The 16,366-nt window shown below is 41.4% G+C and overlaps 3 protein-coding genes across 5 annotated transcripts in view; 1 reads left to right on the forward strand and 2 right to left on the reverse strand.

Annotated features, from left to right (window-relative positions):
* LOC113009200 (protein PHTF2) overlaps window positions 1-4,406 on the reverse strand; it is a 54,267-nt gene extending 49,861 nt beyond the window's left edge. For 2 of the 3 annotated variants that reach the window (XM_080291658.1, XM_026147384.2), the window contains exon 1: window positions 4,231-4,395. The gene's annotated coding sequence lies outside the window, so the exon portion shown is untranslated. Of the gene's footprint in view, window positions 1-4,230 lie in introns of all 3 variants that reach the window. The other variant, XM_080291657.1, reaches the window with a different exon arrangement.
* A 379-nt stretch (window positions 4,407-4,785) lies between these two features.
* tmem60 (transmembrane protein 60) lies at window positions 4,786-6,643 on the forward strand. The gene is made up of 3 exons (XM_026148272.2): window positions 4,786-4,964; window positions 5,271-5,392; window positions 5,501-6,643. Exons 2-3 carry the CDS (start codon window positions 5,309-5,311, stop codon window positions 5,816-5,818), a joined length of 402 nt encoding a protein of 133 aa, XP_026004057.1. The 5' UTR covers window positions 4,786-4,964; window positions 5,271-5,308; the 3' UTR covers window positions 5,819-6,643.
* A 3,907-nt stretch (window positions 6,644-10,550) lies between these two features.
* LOC113009219 (uncharacterized) overlaps window positions 10,551-16,366 on the reverse strand; it is a 42,165-nt gene continuing 36,349 nt past the window's right edge. The window contains exons 8-9 of the mRNA XM_026147407.2: window positions 16,213-16,321; window positions 10,551-14,657 (exon numbers count right to left, since the gene is read on the reverse strand). Coding sequence (XP_026003192.1) covers window positions 12,831-14,657; window positions 16,213-16,321 — 1,936 coding nt within the window. The 3' untranslated portion in view covers window positions 10,551-12,830. The remainder of the gene's footprint in view (window positions 14,658-16,212; window positions 16,322-16,366) is intronic.

Consider the following 16,366-nt stretch of genomic DNA (forward strand, 5'->3'; position numbering starts at 1 on the left):
CAGTATAAGCTGTACATGGGGTTCACAGCAAGCGAGATTAAAGGTTTGCTTAGCTGTTGCACAAGTCACATACTTGCAGTTTGATTAAAAAAAAATAAAAAAAAATAAAAATGTTCCACTCCTGGCTGAATTGCAAACACAGTCAGGTATAACTGCTCCAACAGCGGAAAAAACTCAGCAGCTGATCATTTTTACTGCTGTTGTCACCGTGTTTGTAAGGATAATCAGGATAATCTGATCTGCTTCTTCAGCGTGTACGGCTTAATAGGAAAAAGTGATTTTTAGGCTTAAAAGCAACTCAACCGGTGCGACACAGCGGACTAATTTAGAGGTCGAATTATGACTGCAGATAGAAATCTGGGTGAGCGATGACTTTGTTGGTCAGACATTGGAGCAGACAGACAGGCTCAACGATAAACTTGTTGGATAATCAGTAGGCCTGCCAAACTGAGAGCCTGACCCCCTGCAGAAGCCTGCAGCAGTTTCACTTCTCTGACACCGTCACTAACAGGTTTTAAAGCAGAGTAAAATAGAGTAGAAGAGACAGATAAAGATTTGAATAATGTAGATGAGCACGAGGCGAACTGCTGTTACTGGCCTATCACATATATTGGCACATCTGTTAGTCGAGATACACAGATATGAAGGACATGCACGGACATTTGTATTTTTTTGTTTTTTGTTTTTTTTTTTTAAATAGAGTGGCTGTAGCCCTCAGCAATATCTGCAGCACATGCAGCAGAGTACATCACAGCTTAGCAGACTATGGGCACCCTGATGGCTTCCGATTACCTGTATGCCTGCAAGCAGTTGGCTGGTTAAAAGAAATGCAATGTTTATGGACAGCCACAAAAAACAGACAAAATTATAGCTGCTTAGATGCATGTTTTAATTGATTTAAAAGACTGTGTAGGAGGGCACTAATATTTTTTGTGCCATTTTATGTCCTATACGCTACCTTTCACTGTATTTGCTGCTTTTTTAAATATTGTGTTTGTATAAGCTTGAACCAGATTTGATATAAATGGGTCTTCGTAGTTAAATAAAGTGAAAAAGCATTTGCCTCCTTCTAGACTTCTTCCTGTTTTTGCTTGATACGTGTGCATGTTTCAGCTCAAATACATTTTACATATCAGGCAAAGATAAACCTAGTAAAGAAAAATCTGATTTTAAATCATTTGTTATGCGTTTCACGTTACTGTGGAGGAATTTTGGCTCATTCTTCTTTGCAGAGTTGTTTTAAATCAACCACACTGGAGAGTTTTCCCAAGTATGAACAGCCTGTTTAAGGTCAAAGCATCTCAATCAGATTCAAGTCTATTTGGAGGTGGACTTGGTGTGTTTTGGAAAATTTGCATAACCAAAGCGAGCTTGAGTTTCAGGACACAAACTGATGGCCGGACATTCTCCTTCAGGATTTTCCAGTATAGAGCAGAATCCATAATTACATCAATCACGGGACGCTGTCCAGGTCCTGAAGAAGCAAAGCAGCCCCAGACCATCACAGTACCATGTTTGAATGTTGATCATGTTTACACAGGAAGTCACAGAAACACACATCATGACGTTCACTTTGTGAAATGCTGTGTTAGTTTTATGCTGGATGTAACAGGACTCAGACATTTCAAAGCGTTCAGCTGGTGTTCAACTGGTGCACTCTTGGAGTATTTTTTTTATTTTTTTTAAAATAGGCTGGCCACTCCTGGGTTGGGTCAACACCATTTCAGGTTCTCTCCATTTTTGGATAATGGTTCTCACTGTCCTTCGCTGAAGTCTCAAATCCTTAGAAATAACCTTTTCCAGACTGAAGATGTCAACAACTTTGCTTCGCATCAGTTCTTCAGTTTCACTTTAGATTGTGAGACGAAGAGTTTCTTTTTGAGATCTTTTAGCCTTCTTCATGTTGTCAGACAGGTTCTAGAGAAGCGATTTCACGAGTCAACAGACCTGGCAGTAGGGCTGGGCCATATTATACCGTTCACGGTAATACCGGTATAATGTTAGGCAACGATAGGAAAATGAAATATCGCGATAGAATGGGAGTAAAACGCGCATGCGCAGTGCCTTTGTTTTCATACGCACATGGCCGATTGTTGAGTGAAACAGATGAACCAGAATTGGTTTGTAAAAATGGTGCAACTTCCGTGATGTGGAACTGGTTTGGTTGTTGTCCGTCAGATACACGACAAAGCACATTTTTTTGCAGAACATGCAAGCGGCCGTCATTATTGTCGTATTTGTCGGACTAAGATGCTCTTATATGTGGGAGTAATCTGGGTCCTAAACTCCGTATGTTTCAGGTCAAACAACACTGCAGCATCACTGAGAGTTAAAAACTGTCTAAATTCTTTCATCTTTAATAAAACGATCAACATTGCTGCTTTACCAGGTGTAACTATAAAGTTTAACTTCCAGGCATCCATGAAAACAAGTTATTACATTTAACGGAGTTAGAAGTTAGCAGGAAGCTAGCGGAAGTTAGCTCGCTAGTTTCGCTAGTTACCTAAACATGATATAGCATGTTCTGACTGAGAGATTTCTGAAAAAATTCAAACGTACAGCTCTGCTATCACTTCCAACATAAATGAAGACAGGAAACTAAACAGCAGTGACGTTTGTAGGGTTACTGAAGTTGGGCTAGCTGGTATATAATGATGTGCTACGTGATCGCTAGCGACACAGCTATGTTAGCATAACATAAACAGTGAAGCTGGAGGACGAACACTAACACTTTTCCACTTATAAAAGTTAACGTGAAGGTTCCTCATGGTTAGAGACAAATGCAATCGCATGGCAGGATGCTGTACACGGACCAAACTTCAGTCAGGAGAACAACTGAGATAATCCATCCACAATACGAGGTTAGTCATTAATATACTGCAACTACATGGGAATAGAGCAGCTGCCAGAGAATTCAACATTAATGAATCAATGGTACAGAAGTGGAGGAAGCAAGAAGAATGAGTTTAATAAAGTTTGATTTATCTGACTGCTTTGTTTCGCTTAATGTGCCTTATAATCCCGTGCACCTTATGGTCCGAAAAATGCGTACTGCACACTGCAGTTTAATGTTGCAAAGCACCTCTTTTTAACTTCAGTGGATATTATACATGGTTATGCTCAGGATATGTCAGCCCATTTCTACTGGAAATGTCTTTTGGTTAAACTTTCAGCAAGGAATTTGCATTTGCACTGTTACATTTTTATAAAGCTTTAATGTACATAAAAACCAGCTTCTTGTTTAAGTGAAAATAAATGGAAGGTTGTCTTTTTGCGCTAGTAACGTTGTGGAGTTGTATTTTGTCTCGCATCAATTATATCGTCAGTTATATCGTTATCGCAAATTTTCAAATATATATCGTGATAAATATTTTTGGCCATATCGCCCTGCTCTACCTGGCAGTAATTAGGCCTGGGTGTGGCTAGTTAAATTGAACTCAGCTGGCCAAAAAAAAAGTGGTTAATCACATGGGAGCAATAATTTTTTTACGTAACTTCAGGTAGATTTGGATAGCTTTTTCTCTTAATAAATGATACCATGACTTAAAAACTGTATTTTGTTTTCACTCGGCTTATCACTGTCTAATATAAAAATTTGTTGACCTGAAACATGCAAGTGTGACAAATGTGCAAATAAATAAAATAAAATAAAAAAAGCAGGCAAATACTTTCACACAGCAGTTTAGCTTGAATAGTAAATCAGTCAGAGCCTAACAAAATGCCATGCAATAAACGGTATTACTATAAAGGTGATAGTTAAGAGCAACCCTACTTGCCTATTTTATTTTTTATACAAGTTTGATTGCTTTCTCAGTTGATTTTTTATCTTTTTACTTGCTATAGAAATACTGTTAGAAAAGATTGTACTAAAAATCTTATTCTTAATAACATTGATGTGGAAGATTTAAAAATAGCAAAGAGGTAGAGGAAGTAAAACACAGGCTAAAAATGTCAACGTTTGCATTACTGTGAAGTAAAGCTCGGTCCACTATGAGTGGGGAAACACATGCAGCTAATTTTGATGCTAGCTGGCATGTAGCTGGAAGCAGCCACTGTGCTTTCGGGCAGTCTTCGTGGTTATCTTGGTTCATATACAGACAGTCCTCCTCCCTTCTGCCAGGCTATATGTTAGCTGAGCCACCGGCAGGCATAACAGCCCACACAGCTGTCTTTAACCCCGAAACCCTGATTACTGCCGTCTAAACGCGCCGTGCAGTCGCTCAGTCTTACCTCTTTGACTGCGAAGGCGGCTCCAAGTCCACAGACAGAGCTCAGGCGCGCTTTCTAAGCGTAGTTTATAATGAACTTGAGCTAGCCAGCCTTGTCCATTGTCTGGAGGAGATGCTGAGTATCTGCTCGCCAGTGTTTCAAGCATTAGCCTTTCCCTTTCTGTCTCTCACTGTAAAAATACTACTTCGGCCCCCTTACCGTAAACCGCCGCATAAAGGCGCAGTTATATTTTCAGCAAATAATCGCCATCGATGGTTGGCAAATAGGAAAGAAGACTAGTGTCACACATGAATACAATAAGTATTTCGAAAGTCAAAAAACGAGAAAATACAGGGTTAAAATTTTAAATACCATCACGACGAATAGGATGTAATCAGAAACGCCGGGGGGGGGGGGGGGGGGGGGGGGGGGAATAAAAAGAACTTTACTTACCTCTAGTGGACGTGAAAACTCACTACAGGAAAACCCAACAACTGCTTTGCGCATTCGTGAACACTTTACGGTTACAACGCAGCGTGACGGACATTAAAACAAACGTGAGGAGCACCAATCGGCTCCCAGGAGAGGCGGGACCCGTATGGATAACGGACCTAAAAAAATCTCCCAGTCTATTTTTATTAACGGACACGTTTGCTGATAATTACATGACTGGCTATAAGAAACGATATGAGAATGTGAATGCGTAGGACACATTGGAAGGAAGATGCTGTCTGCCGAGCTGGAAACACACTAAAGTAAGTCACAGCCAGCGATTAGCACAATGCTATTAGGCTGTAACAGCTAGCTCTAATTGCAGTGTTTTTAATCTGACAATGAATACAATTATGGCATTAAATTATTATTTCAAAGCGGCCATCAGCGAAATGTTGTTTGATGCTGCAACGGAGAGCATAGCTGACACCAAATAATCCAGTTAGTTCTGATTCCTGCCTTGCTGTCAGTTTTTAAATCCACGTTTTATGCTACAAAAGCATGCATTTATCATTATTTAACATATTTTCTGATTATAACACGTGCACATGTGGTCTGTCTGTGTGCAGCTTCTGTCTGTCTCCTCCTCTGGTCTCCACTGAGTGAGATGTCTCTGGCTCAGAGGGTTTTGTTGACCTGGGTCTTCACCCTGGTTTTCCTCATTATGCTGGTGCTCAAATTGGATGGAAAGGTAACAGTTTTCATAGCTTCATCAGCAATCTCCACCCAGTCTCCATCCAGTGACACATTCCTCCCAACAACCTCAACTATTAGCATCTTCTCCCTTTCCTCTCTACAGGTGCAGTGGAACTGGTTCCTCATCTTTCTCCCTGTCTGGGTTTTTGATGGCATCCTCATCCTCATGCTCGCCATCAAGATGGCAGGCCGCTGCAAGCCGGGATACGACCCGCGCAACGGCTCTCCAGACCTGCGCCTGCGTAGCTGGTACCTGACAGCCATGCTGCTGAAGCTCGGCTTCTGCCTGACGCTGTGCGCCAAGCTGGAAAGGCTGGCCGACGTGAAGCTGACGTTTGTGTGCATACCACTGTGGACCATGTTAATGGGGGCGCTGGTGGAACTGGGGTTGAATATCTTTCCTGAAAGGAGAGAGGCTTAGTAGCCGCCTAAGATCTCAGCGTGATTTGCATCACCCTCGACAAACCTGTGTAAAAACACGAAGGCAGACATTGGGAGGAGATTTGTGTTTATCTGGTCTCGGCTTTGTGAAATAGGAGCTTAGCCTGATTATGTTTCCAGAGAAGAATCAAATCTCCACATCAGCTATCAGTATTACTGTTAAGAACAAGAGACTTTGTGTAGGCAGATCACACAGTTGGAAGTGCACAGATTTCGTCATAACTTACTCGGAAAATGTGGCCTGACCTTCATCACACTCACAACTGCAGAGAAACACAATCTGGCTAAACTAATGAAGCACAAACTGGATTTTGCATGATGTTATAAAAGATGAAATAACTCCCATGCCCAGGCTGGAGAATGGACGTGAATCTGAAAAAGCACCTCAATGAGATCAGAGAGCAAACAAAGCCTGGTTCTTGATAAAAATCTGCCTTTTTAAAGAAAACCTGGAAGGGGTGAACCACGCTTTCGTTTCGGTGACTTTCCCAGGAACTTAGAAGCATTTGCAGGTTCACAAAACTGGAAAAATGTTTTTCGAGTCACACTAAGAAGAACTCTCAGAGGATATTCAGGAAAGCTGCCACCTTGCCAGGGAGGTGAAAAAGAAACCAAGGGTAATGACAAAAACACCTCCAAACAGCTGAATAAAGTTTACCATAAGAAAAACACTTAAGAATGATGTTATTGGAAGAACTTGAGGAAGAAAAGCACACTACAATACATGCCATATTTGGAAAAGACTATATCTGAGCACTCAGTCTTTTGGACAACAGTAAATAAAAGCTCACCCCAACAGCGAAGCACGGTGGAGGTACCATCATGGTTTGGAGCTGCTTTGCTACCTCACAGCCTGGACACCTGTCAGAATTTATCACCTTAACCCGAGTGGACATTGTTGGTGCTAAAGGAAGTGCAATGGGCCTGGACTGTGAGCGATCACGCTGTGTTTTTTATACAAATATATACATGCTAGTTTAGTCATATTATAATCTTAAACCTTTCTTGCAGCTGTGGGTGTTCAGGCCTCATCAGTGTTCATCAGTAGAGCTGGGACTCTACTGAGCTGCTACTAAGTCATGTAAACATGGCAAAAATAGCTGAAAGAGGGCCATATGGGAACAGCTGTATCTGTAAAACTACTGTGAAGCCAACACTGGAAGCAAAAAACCCAAAACATCTTCTGATGCTTTGTGTTTTTATGGATTGAAAATGTCCAGTATTGTTTTTCTAAAGTTTCTTTTTGCTGAATGTAAATGACGGCAGCTGCACAGGCAGGAACTGAATCTACTTCCTGTGTAACTATCACGCTCGCTACAAACTACGGTGTAAATTTTTGACTTGTTTTCCAGGTTTATTTTTTAAAACCTTTAAAAGACAGCAGCGAGCTTAGCTGCAAACACAGAAGTGGGGGATTTAAGAAGCATCTGATGTGCCATTTTCCACAGGCTGCCCTCTCTGCCTTATACAAGTTCTCTTTTGTACTTTCATCATCATGTGTTCTATTTAACTCAGTCTCTGCACTCAAGTCCAAAACTCTGATCACAAATAAACCTTTGTGTGGTTAAAAAAAAATTACAGTTTTAGCCACGAGAGCACCGAGCTGATTCCAGTTTCATAGTTTCATAGTCGGTTGACTCTGTGCATGGGTGAAAATGTATTTAGCGCCATCGGTTGTTTCCTTGTGTTATTTTGCATTGAAATTTTGAAATTGCATGCATGTGTTATAATAATAAACTAGTGATTTACACTACACTGTGTGTCTCAAAACGATGCTTAAAAAGTGGTTCCAAATTGAAGGTTGGCATCAGTTAGAGCTTGTTGAAAACAAAGTATTGTGGTTGGGAAAATCCCTCTGGGACGTAACCTGAAATGAACCGTGAGGCAGCCAATCAGCTAACAGCAGGGTGTGCGTGCACGCTCTTACACATTAGCTCCTCTGAAACGCGCGCACGAGTTTATCTGGCGTTACGTAACACTCTAATTTAATGGTTTATGACAGGATTTTAAAGTTTAGATGTATTTGTATTGTGAAAAAAAACTAACTATGAGAAACTATCCAAAAACACCTTTAAAGAAGATGGAAAAGGCAAGTATCTCATTTTATTTTATGCGACTAAATGTTATAGCACCTTTTTTTTTGCTTCACTTAATGAGCAGCTATGTTTGCAGGTTAATTTAGCTCTTGAATGCTTTATCTTCACAGCAGTTAAGCTCTGATTAAATAAAAGGTTATCTAAGAAACAAATGTATCCAAATGTATTTTGTTTGACATTAATCAGCACACAACTTCTCATCTTTATCTTGTAGGAGGGGGGCGCACATCAAAGCACTTGCTGCTGCGTGAGAAAGAACATTTTCACATGGCTCTCTGCAGTTCTCTGAAAAACTAAATACGCCCAGTAATAACTTGAAGTCATCATTTCCTGTATGACTTTATCAGTGTCTCACATCATTGTGGAGGAATTTCGGTCCAGTCTTCTTCAATCTCGCTGCAGTATTTTAGTTCGGTTGAGTTCTGGACTTTGACTTGCTCCGGTCCTGTGGATGCAAAAGGAGCTCAAATCAACATCCCTCCATCGGCGTGCTTCACAGTCGGGAAGAGGTGTGTGTTTTTCACCGAACATCTCCATTTTGTTCTCGTCTGTCCATGAACATTGTTACAGACGTCTTTTGGACTGTCCAGATGTCCAAAGAGACTCCAAATAAGCCATATGTGTTCAGCCCTTTTCTAGTTGCACTGTCATTCATTTAAATATTTCACATCCTAACTGAGTCCTGTTGTGTGTCTGTTTTATAGAGGTGCTCACACTTGCTGATGATCAGTTAATCAAGAGCATTTAATTAGCAGCACCTGCCTGCTAACTACCCCTTAATTCCAGTGGAAGATGTAAGCATGTACTTTGAGTTTCACACACTGCTTCTGCATTTTGGCTCAGTTTATGTTAAGTAATAATTGTACCTGTTTGTAAAACTAGCTCCAGTTTACTTTTTAATGAGTAGCTCATGTAGGACAGGCAGCATTATAAGGAGCAGGTTTTTACCTGTTCTAAGACATTTTCTGCAGGTTCTTACTGTTAATAAATTAACTTATTGCATTGGTTTTGGTTTGTACAGTTTCCCAACGTGCAAAAACGTTTCTCTTACTGGAGTAATTAGAGTAGCAGTTAGTTAAATATGGGGAAGCAATAGTGCATCTTTATTAGCAATCTTGTGGTGTAATATGTAACAATATCACTCTTTAATGCCATTTGGCAGTTTTTGCTTTACTAGTTTTGTTGTTTTCACTTGTATTTGTGTATTATATTCAGCATTCTACATGCAGTTCTATTGAATTAAATCTATTTCTTGACTTATTGAGCTCCTTTAATGTATTTTTCCTATTGAATTAACTCATTTTAGTATCATTTGTGTTTTAACTGTTCCACTTTATTCTAATAAACCATTTATTTAGTTTATGTTTAATATTTTGGCTGTTACAACACAGGAAATTCCCAACTTTTGCAATAAATATAGTACATCTTATCCTATCTGCAGAGTACATAAGGATTATTTCACATTTCATGCTACATAAAAAAGCAATGAACAGAATAAAATTAATAGCACCCGCAGTAATTTACTAAATGAAAGAATACCATGTGCTCACTGACTGAGTGCATTCACAGTTGAGTGAGTTGGTTTATCATGAATGATCCAAAACTAATTTCACTGTCTCTGCAACAACTTCCTGCCTCGATCCTGCACTTTAAAGGTCAGCTGAGCTCCTCTGGCAGGAAAGGATGAAGAGAGGAGGGAGGAAAGGCTCTTCTTAGCTGGATTTGACCCGACACACAGCAGCCTTGAATCACAGAGCTACTGCATTGTGTATGTGTCGTCTACTCAAATCTGGACCGTTAAAAACTGCTGAGCTCACTGCCGTAGACTGCAGTGAGGGGGCGGCTTGCATAACAGGGAAACAGAAGCCGAAAACACAGGCAGGTGTATGCTGGACAGAGGTGGAGGAATGGCTTTGAAAATAAGAAAGATGCTTTCAGTAAATTTCAAAGTCAGATGAGTGTCTGTAGGTTTTAAGCACATTCACAAAGCCTTATAAAGGACTCGCATGGCTAAAGTGTAAAGTTACACTTAACACATGAGTGATGCTTTAAGTAGTATTTTTTTTCTTTACAGTGGCTGCTACTATTTGAAAAGAGTTGCAGATATTCTAAGGATGTGACTTCACTTCTAAGGAGCTTTAAAGTGTCTTTTGGGCCCGTTGAATTGATTATTTTTTAGCATCAGGCCTCCCACTGTTTGCAAACACTTTTAACATATCATCTTCAGAGTATGTCAGGGTAGTGTTGACGGTTTTATATTTCTGCCCCCAAGTGGACAAAAAAAAAAAATTCAGTTATTGCAGGAAGTTTTGTGGAAGCTTACTAAAAAATGCAATTATTGACATAAACTGTATATAAAAGATGGTTGCACCTATAGTGAACACTCATTTAAAAGCTAAATTACAGATTCATAATATTTCACTCAAAACTGAAGAACAAATGGCTGTTAGTGAAATCATCCACACAGAAAGACATTAACTGTTAAAAATTCTTCAATACTGTCGGCGCACACCTGACGATTAAAGCGGCAACCTTTAATGGATCGACTCCCACCTGCACTAAAGTCTTGCAAGAGTGTCATGCACGGTGGAGAAAACACAACCAGACCAACGAGAATCAAGTCAAACATTGAACCTTTTATTAGCTAGGCTCATATTTAAAGTAGAAACCACACTACAAGTATTTCTTTCCCCTTTACAAAACTCATTATGTACACTACAGTGCTGACAGTTAAAAAGAACAGAAAACAAACAAACAAAGAAAAACTGGAGATAAATGAACTCTGTGAAAACAATTCTAGCCCCTGAAGACTTTTTGTTTTCAGCCATAACTTTTTTGTCACATTTCTACAAAAAAATAGAGAAGTTCCTGTCGTGTTTCTGTAACATCCAAAAGCCAAAAAGCGTATAAAGAGCGGCATAGCGCCTCACAACTGTTATCAAGTGCTTAATTATCACCTCGCTCTCCCCCAGAGCCATACAGTGAAGAGTTCTCACTGTGAACATTGAGGCAAACTGACGACAAAAAGCTAAGGCGTTATCTGTCATTTTCCAAAATTTTTCAGGCTTGTGGTGAAACGAATCATTAAGGAAAAGAAACCCAAAAAACCTTCTGAACACTGCTGAACCCTCTGACCTCAGATGTTTGGAGAGCTTCCAGCGGCTTTAGACACCAATTTAAGGCTTTGCTCTGATTTTCCAGTTAAAACTAAGACCCCTTCACTGTATGTCTCTGGACCATCTAGTATTTCACAGTTAAGGACAGGCACTGGGGAAATGTGGGCTACATTAGCAATATCGATAGTAAAAAACAAAAAAGACAAAACAAAATCAAGACACCAACAAAGATACACAACTCTGTGACATGCACCGAGACAGACGAGTTTGACTCTCATGATCAGATATTTGGAGAAACATATATTCTTCATAGGCGCTGCTAAAAATTCCACATAAAATAATTTACTGTACTTTTAAACACTTCAGTCTGTGGTTCATAAATAAAACATTTCATAGACTCCACACTGTAGAGAAAGCAGACTTCAGGTAAATAGATAAATAGTGCTTTGGAAACGAGCTCTTGACAGCGTACCGTCTGTTTTCGAAGTGTAAATAAAAAAAAATAAATAAAAAGTGAGCCTGAATGCACTGAAGTTACAGTCTTGGAAGAACCTGAAATTGCCCTGTGGATAATCTAATGGAATCTGCAAGTCTCGACTCAAAGTTTCCACAATAATACCAACTGCATTTTCACACGCACTAAAACTGCTGTGATGAGTCACGTTTGGGATGTCTTGGCTATGCTGCATCTGTATGATATTGCTCTTTGAATCCTAGCTCACAGTGAGCTGTCATCGTAGCTGCTTGTTAATAAAACACAGATCCGGTTAAGGGGATAAAAATCGAGGTTCAGGATGTGCCCTGAATGCGTTTTCCTGAGACTTCTGGAGGCCCTGGGTCGAGTTTGTTCACAAAACTTGTTCTCAAAATTAAGAAACCCTGGCACACATCCAGGAGACGGGCGAAAAACAAAAAGAAAAGCAGCAAAATTACACAAAGAGCCCACTGTGGCGTTAAGGGCAGCCAGCACAGGACAACCTCAGTACTTTGAAAAATGTGACTCTTAGTGGCCTGACTGAATGCAGTTCTACTGCATGCTGGAGCTCAGATAATGTTGAGTAGCATTAAAAAACTACAGCAACATTATAGCATTATAGCTCTAAATACAATATTAGGGAAAAGTACTGTGATAGACTGTATAGTGCAGTACAGTAATGAAGTGTAGGAACATTAAATCAATACACCAGCGGTGATCCATCATTATTTCAGAAACAGTCTTGGGCACGGAGAACATACGAGAAAAAAAAAGCCACAAAAATGGAAGCATTAGCTGCAAGTTTCACAAAAAGGCCACACTTACAACCTTTATTCTATATTTATATAAATATCTGACACAAGTCTGGAGAAATCTTCACTTCCTACATCTGACAGGCTCACAGATAATCTGATGTTTGAAAGGACTTATGCTCACTTCACTTAAAAACAAAACAAAAAAAACAGAGCCAGACAGCAGTTTGGCAGACGACAGGGCTCATTTGAGCCTGAATAATCTCTCCTTCAGAGTTCAGATGGCTAAAGGCCAAAGCTACCTGTAAATGAAAGGAATTCTCCATCACACTTTTTAACCTGTGCACGACCAAAGCATCTGTACAATCTAAGCCAGTTCAGTCCAGAGGTCTGGGTTATATCGAGTCCAACGCTGCTTGATAAACTATGATACTGTGTCTGCTTTCTCCCTCTTTAGTTATTTATTTTACATTGTTTTACAACAGCACAACCAAAATGAAACCTTATACGTATACAGTCATTTAAAAAGAGTTTCATTACGTACAAAAAACTACTATAAAATCTGCTTCGGCTCCTCTTCGTGGTTTGGGGGTGGGGGGAAAACAGCAGGGCGAGGTTGAGGTGGTGGGTGAGGAGGAAGAGGGGGGGGAGGGGGGTGTGGGGAGGAGGATGGCGGTGGAGGAGGAGGTGGGTAAGGGAAAGACTGTGACAGGGAGAGCTGAACCTGCATGGATGCTGAGGTCTGGTATTGCGGTTGTAGGGGGTAAGCACCCGGCGGCTGCGAGAGGAAAGGCTGAGGGGGGAGGAAGGGGTGGGAGGTGAAGCCGGGATGCTGGGTGGGGAAGAAGGTTTTGGCGAACTGGTGTGGATGGGAAAGGTGAGGGGAGAGAGACTGGGTGTTAGTGAGGGGAGAGCTTAGAGGAGGGGAGGCCATTAGTGGGGGCTGGAAGTACGGCTGGGACTGTGTGGTGATATTTGGTTGGTGATGCAGGTGAAGCGGGCTCAGGTGGACCGAATGTGGCGGTGCTTTCTGGGTGAGAAAAGAGTTTAGCGTTTGAGGCTGTGTGGGAAGGGAAGGACTGGAGAGGGTGTTTTGGGGGAGCCCTGGAGGTCTGTGAGGGATGTGGGAATGCGGCAGGAGAGGGGAGAAAGAGAGGGGAAGCATCTGAGGGAGGGGAGGAGGTGGGAGATGCTGGGGTGTGTATTGCTGCATGTAGTTTCCTTGCCTCGAGGCGTCCTGTGGTGGATGTACTGGCAAATCCACGGATGTCCTGGAGTCTGAGTCTAAAGTGTGAGTCTGTGCCTCTGGGCGTGTTTGTGTCCGCATGTCGATCCCTGTGTAAGTCCATGTGTTGATTTCGGAGGGGTGTGTTTTTACATCCACAGTGGGCGACCCCTGTGACCACCCCTGTGTCTGTGTGTCTGTGACCGGGAGCGAGTCTTTGTCCTTCGGTTGATCTGACTCCGAGGAAGGAAGAGGCTGAGAAGAAGGAGGAAGCGTGGAGAGAAGAGATTCCACTGCAGGCTTGAGACTAGTCAGGGATGAAGAGGAAGCTGGCAGAGGGGAAGATGTGGACACCACAGCAGAGGAGGAGGAAGAAGAAGAGGTAGAAGATGGATGGGAAGCTGCAAAAGTCGAATGCAAGCTTGCGACAGGTGAAGGTGAAAACGCTGACGAGGTGGAAGACTTTGGGGATGATTTCGGAGAAGCTGAAGAGGAGGAACTTCTACTGGAAGACGTTGTTCTGCTGTCTAAGAGATGGTGGTGGTGGTGATGAGGTTTAGATAATATTTTGGGTTCTGTGTCCCGATCAAGAGGAAGGAAAGCAGGAGGGGACATAGTGCGAGGTGGAGGAGATTTATTCTTGCAGGCAGGGGCTGGAGATTCTGCCTTCACCTTTGCAGGAGGTGAATCCTGCCGTTTAGGCCCTCTTTCTTCAGCTGCCCTCTCCATCACCTCCTGTTTGTCTGAGTGTGCTGAGAGAGCAGGCTGGGACGGGGGAGGTGGATGCTGAAGGCAATCACTGTCCTCCTCCTTTCTGCCAGTTGGCAATGTCCTGCTTTCTGCCACCTCAACCTCAACATCCTCATCCTTTATCCTCTTCTTCTCATCCTCCTTTTCCCCCTCAAAAACCGATTCAGTCTCTTCCACTTTCAGCTCAACCTTCTCCTTCTGCTCCTCCTCCCCCCCTTCTCCCTTGTGGTACTGCAGGAGGCGGACATGCCATGCCAGGCTGCAGACAGCAGAAACTGTCTTGAACTGGTGGACCACATTGCGGGGGATGAAGTAGATGTCATCGTGGCACAGGCGGATGCGAGCATAACGAATGCCTTCCCGCCGCAGCTGGTTTAGTTTGGCGTCGTCCACCCACTGCACACACTGTACAGAGAGAGGGCGGGAAGACGGTTAAAAACGGAGGAGAGGAAGAAAATAGATGTCATAATACCATGAGAATAAGAATTTGAGCAGCAGAGGGCCATGCTGACTTAGATAAAGTAAACAAAAGGACATGCATCGCAAAACTGATTGAAAACACAGTTACACGTCAGAATGAAAGTATTACTAACATTAGAAAACAAATTTATTTAAATTCTTTATTAAGATTTAAATTAGCCTACATCCTTCCAGTTGTCTGATATGCACTGCTTCACAGGACACTGAGAAAACCGGCTGCATGAAGTTAAAAGGCAGCAGCCTCTTGCTAACAATTCGAGAGTTGTTTTGGTTTCCTTTAAGGATGCCGAGCTGCATTGAAATGGTCTGCAGGCTTGTTCCAATCCCCGGGGGGGACATTTTGCTGACGCACGATTCAAAACTCACAGATTAAATAAATTCAAAATAGAATTCCTTTGCATAACGAGTCAGAACAGCAGCAGCAAGACAAAATCTTGTTCTCTGAAGTTGCTTTTGATCTCCTTGAGTGCAGGTTGTACTTATGCAGTCTGCACAAGGGGAGCTGGAGTCTCTTTATCTCAAAAAGGAAAAGAAGCTACACAGACTGCAAAATCAAAGCTGGCAGAAAGGACTAGAGGAACTTTAATGTGTTTTTTAAAATAATTTGTATTTTTGTCATTTTTTAAAAATAGGTAAAAAAAAAAAAAAAAAAAAAAGAGCAGTGTGTTTGTTGTTTTTGGTGAAGTTAGATTGTTTTGGCAGTAATTCATTAACTATACTGCTCAAATATTTATTTCACTTTAAATAAACATTTATCTTATGGGGGATTTTTCTGAAATTTAAATAAAATTCACATGATACATAAATAAATATGAAAAAACAGTTGGTGATCACAGAGGACGTCTGGCAGGGACCTGGATCGAGACTAGTGATATTTAACATTTAATTCTTCCTCCACGGAAAGATGTCTGCGGGTGCAGATGGACACAACAAGAAGCCTGGTTATTAATCACTTGGTGTGAGTTTCCTTCATTGATTTTGAAAAAAAACAAATACCAGCAGCCAAAAAACAATCTGCATTTACAAGCAGCTAACTGTGAGGTGCAAAAGATCAGCATGGAAACAAACTAATCGAAAACTTCAAATGGCATCTGTGAACAGACTGACTATTAAAGCTTGTTGCTCGTTACTCGTTACTTAATAATCTACGTAACAAGAATTGCTAAGCAGATTAACCCGGAGAAATAAACTAAACTACATAAGCAAAAAATAAATACAGAAGAACTATAACTATAATTATTTACTATAGTAACACTTGTCTTTTCTTGTCTTAAGACAAACCTCTAGCTGAGGTTAAAATTGTCCACCGGGTGGCAGCATCCATCATCAGGTTTACACTCAGTTGATATTTTGGTAACACTTTATCCAATATGAGTTATTATAAAGGTCAATTTACTGGGAGTAATAGGAGTGAGTGAGCACAGGTGTGTGTGTGTGTGTGTGTGTGTGTGTGTGTGTGTGTGTGTGTGTAATGTAACACCTGAGACAGCGGGGGTTCATGTAAGTCCAACTGCAGCCTCTGAACTACATAAGGGAAATCACCAGCGTGGAAACACACAACATCTTTGGTTACACGAGGAGGCTCCAAGCTGAAAACGAGCAAGGGGGGAGGGAAGAGAGAAGGATTATATGAT

Source organism: Astatotilapia calliptera, chromosome 17 (assembly GCF_964374335.1).
Source record: "Astatotilapia calliptera chromosome 17, fAstCal68.1, whole genome shotgun sequence".
NCBI lineage: Eukaryota > Metazoa > Chordata > Actinopteri > Cichliformes > Cichlidae > Astatotilapia > Astatotilapia calliptera.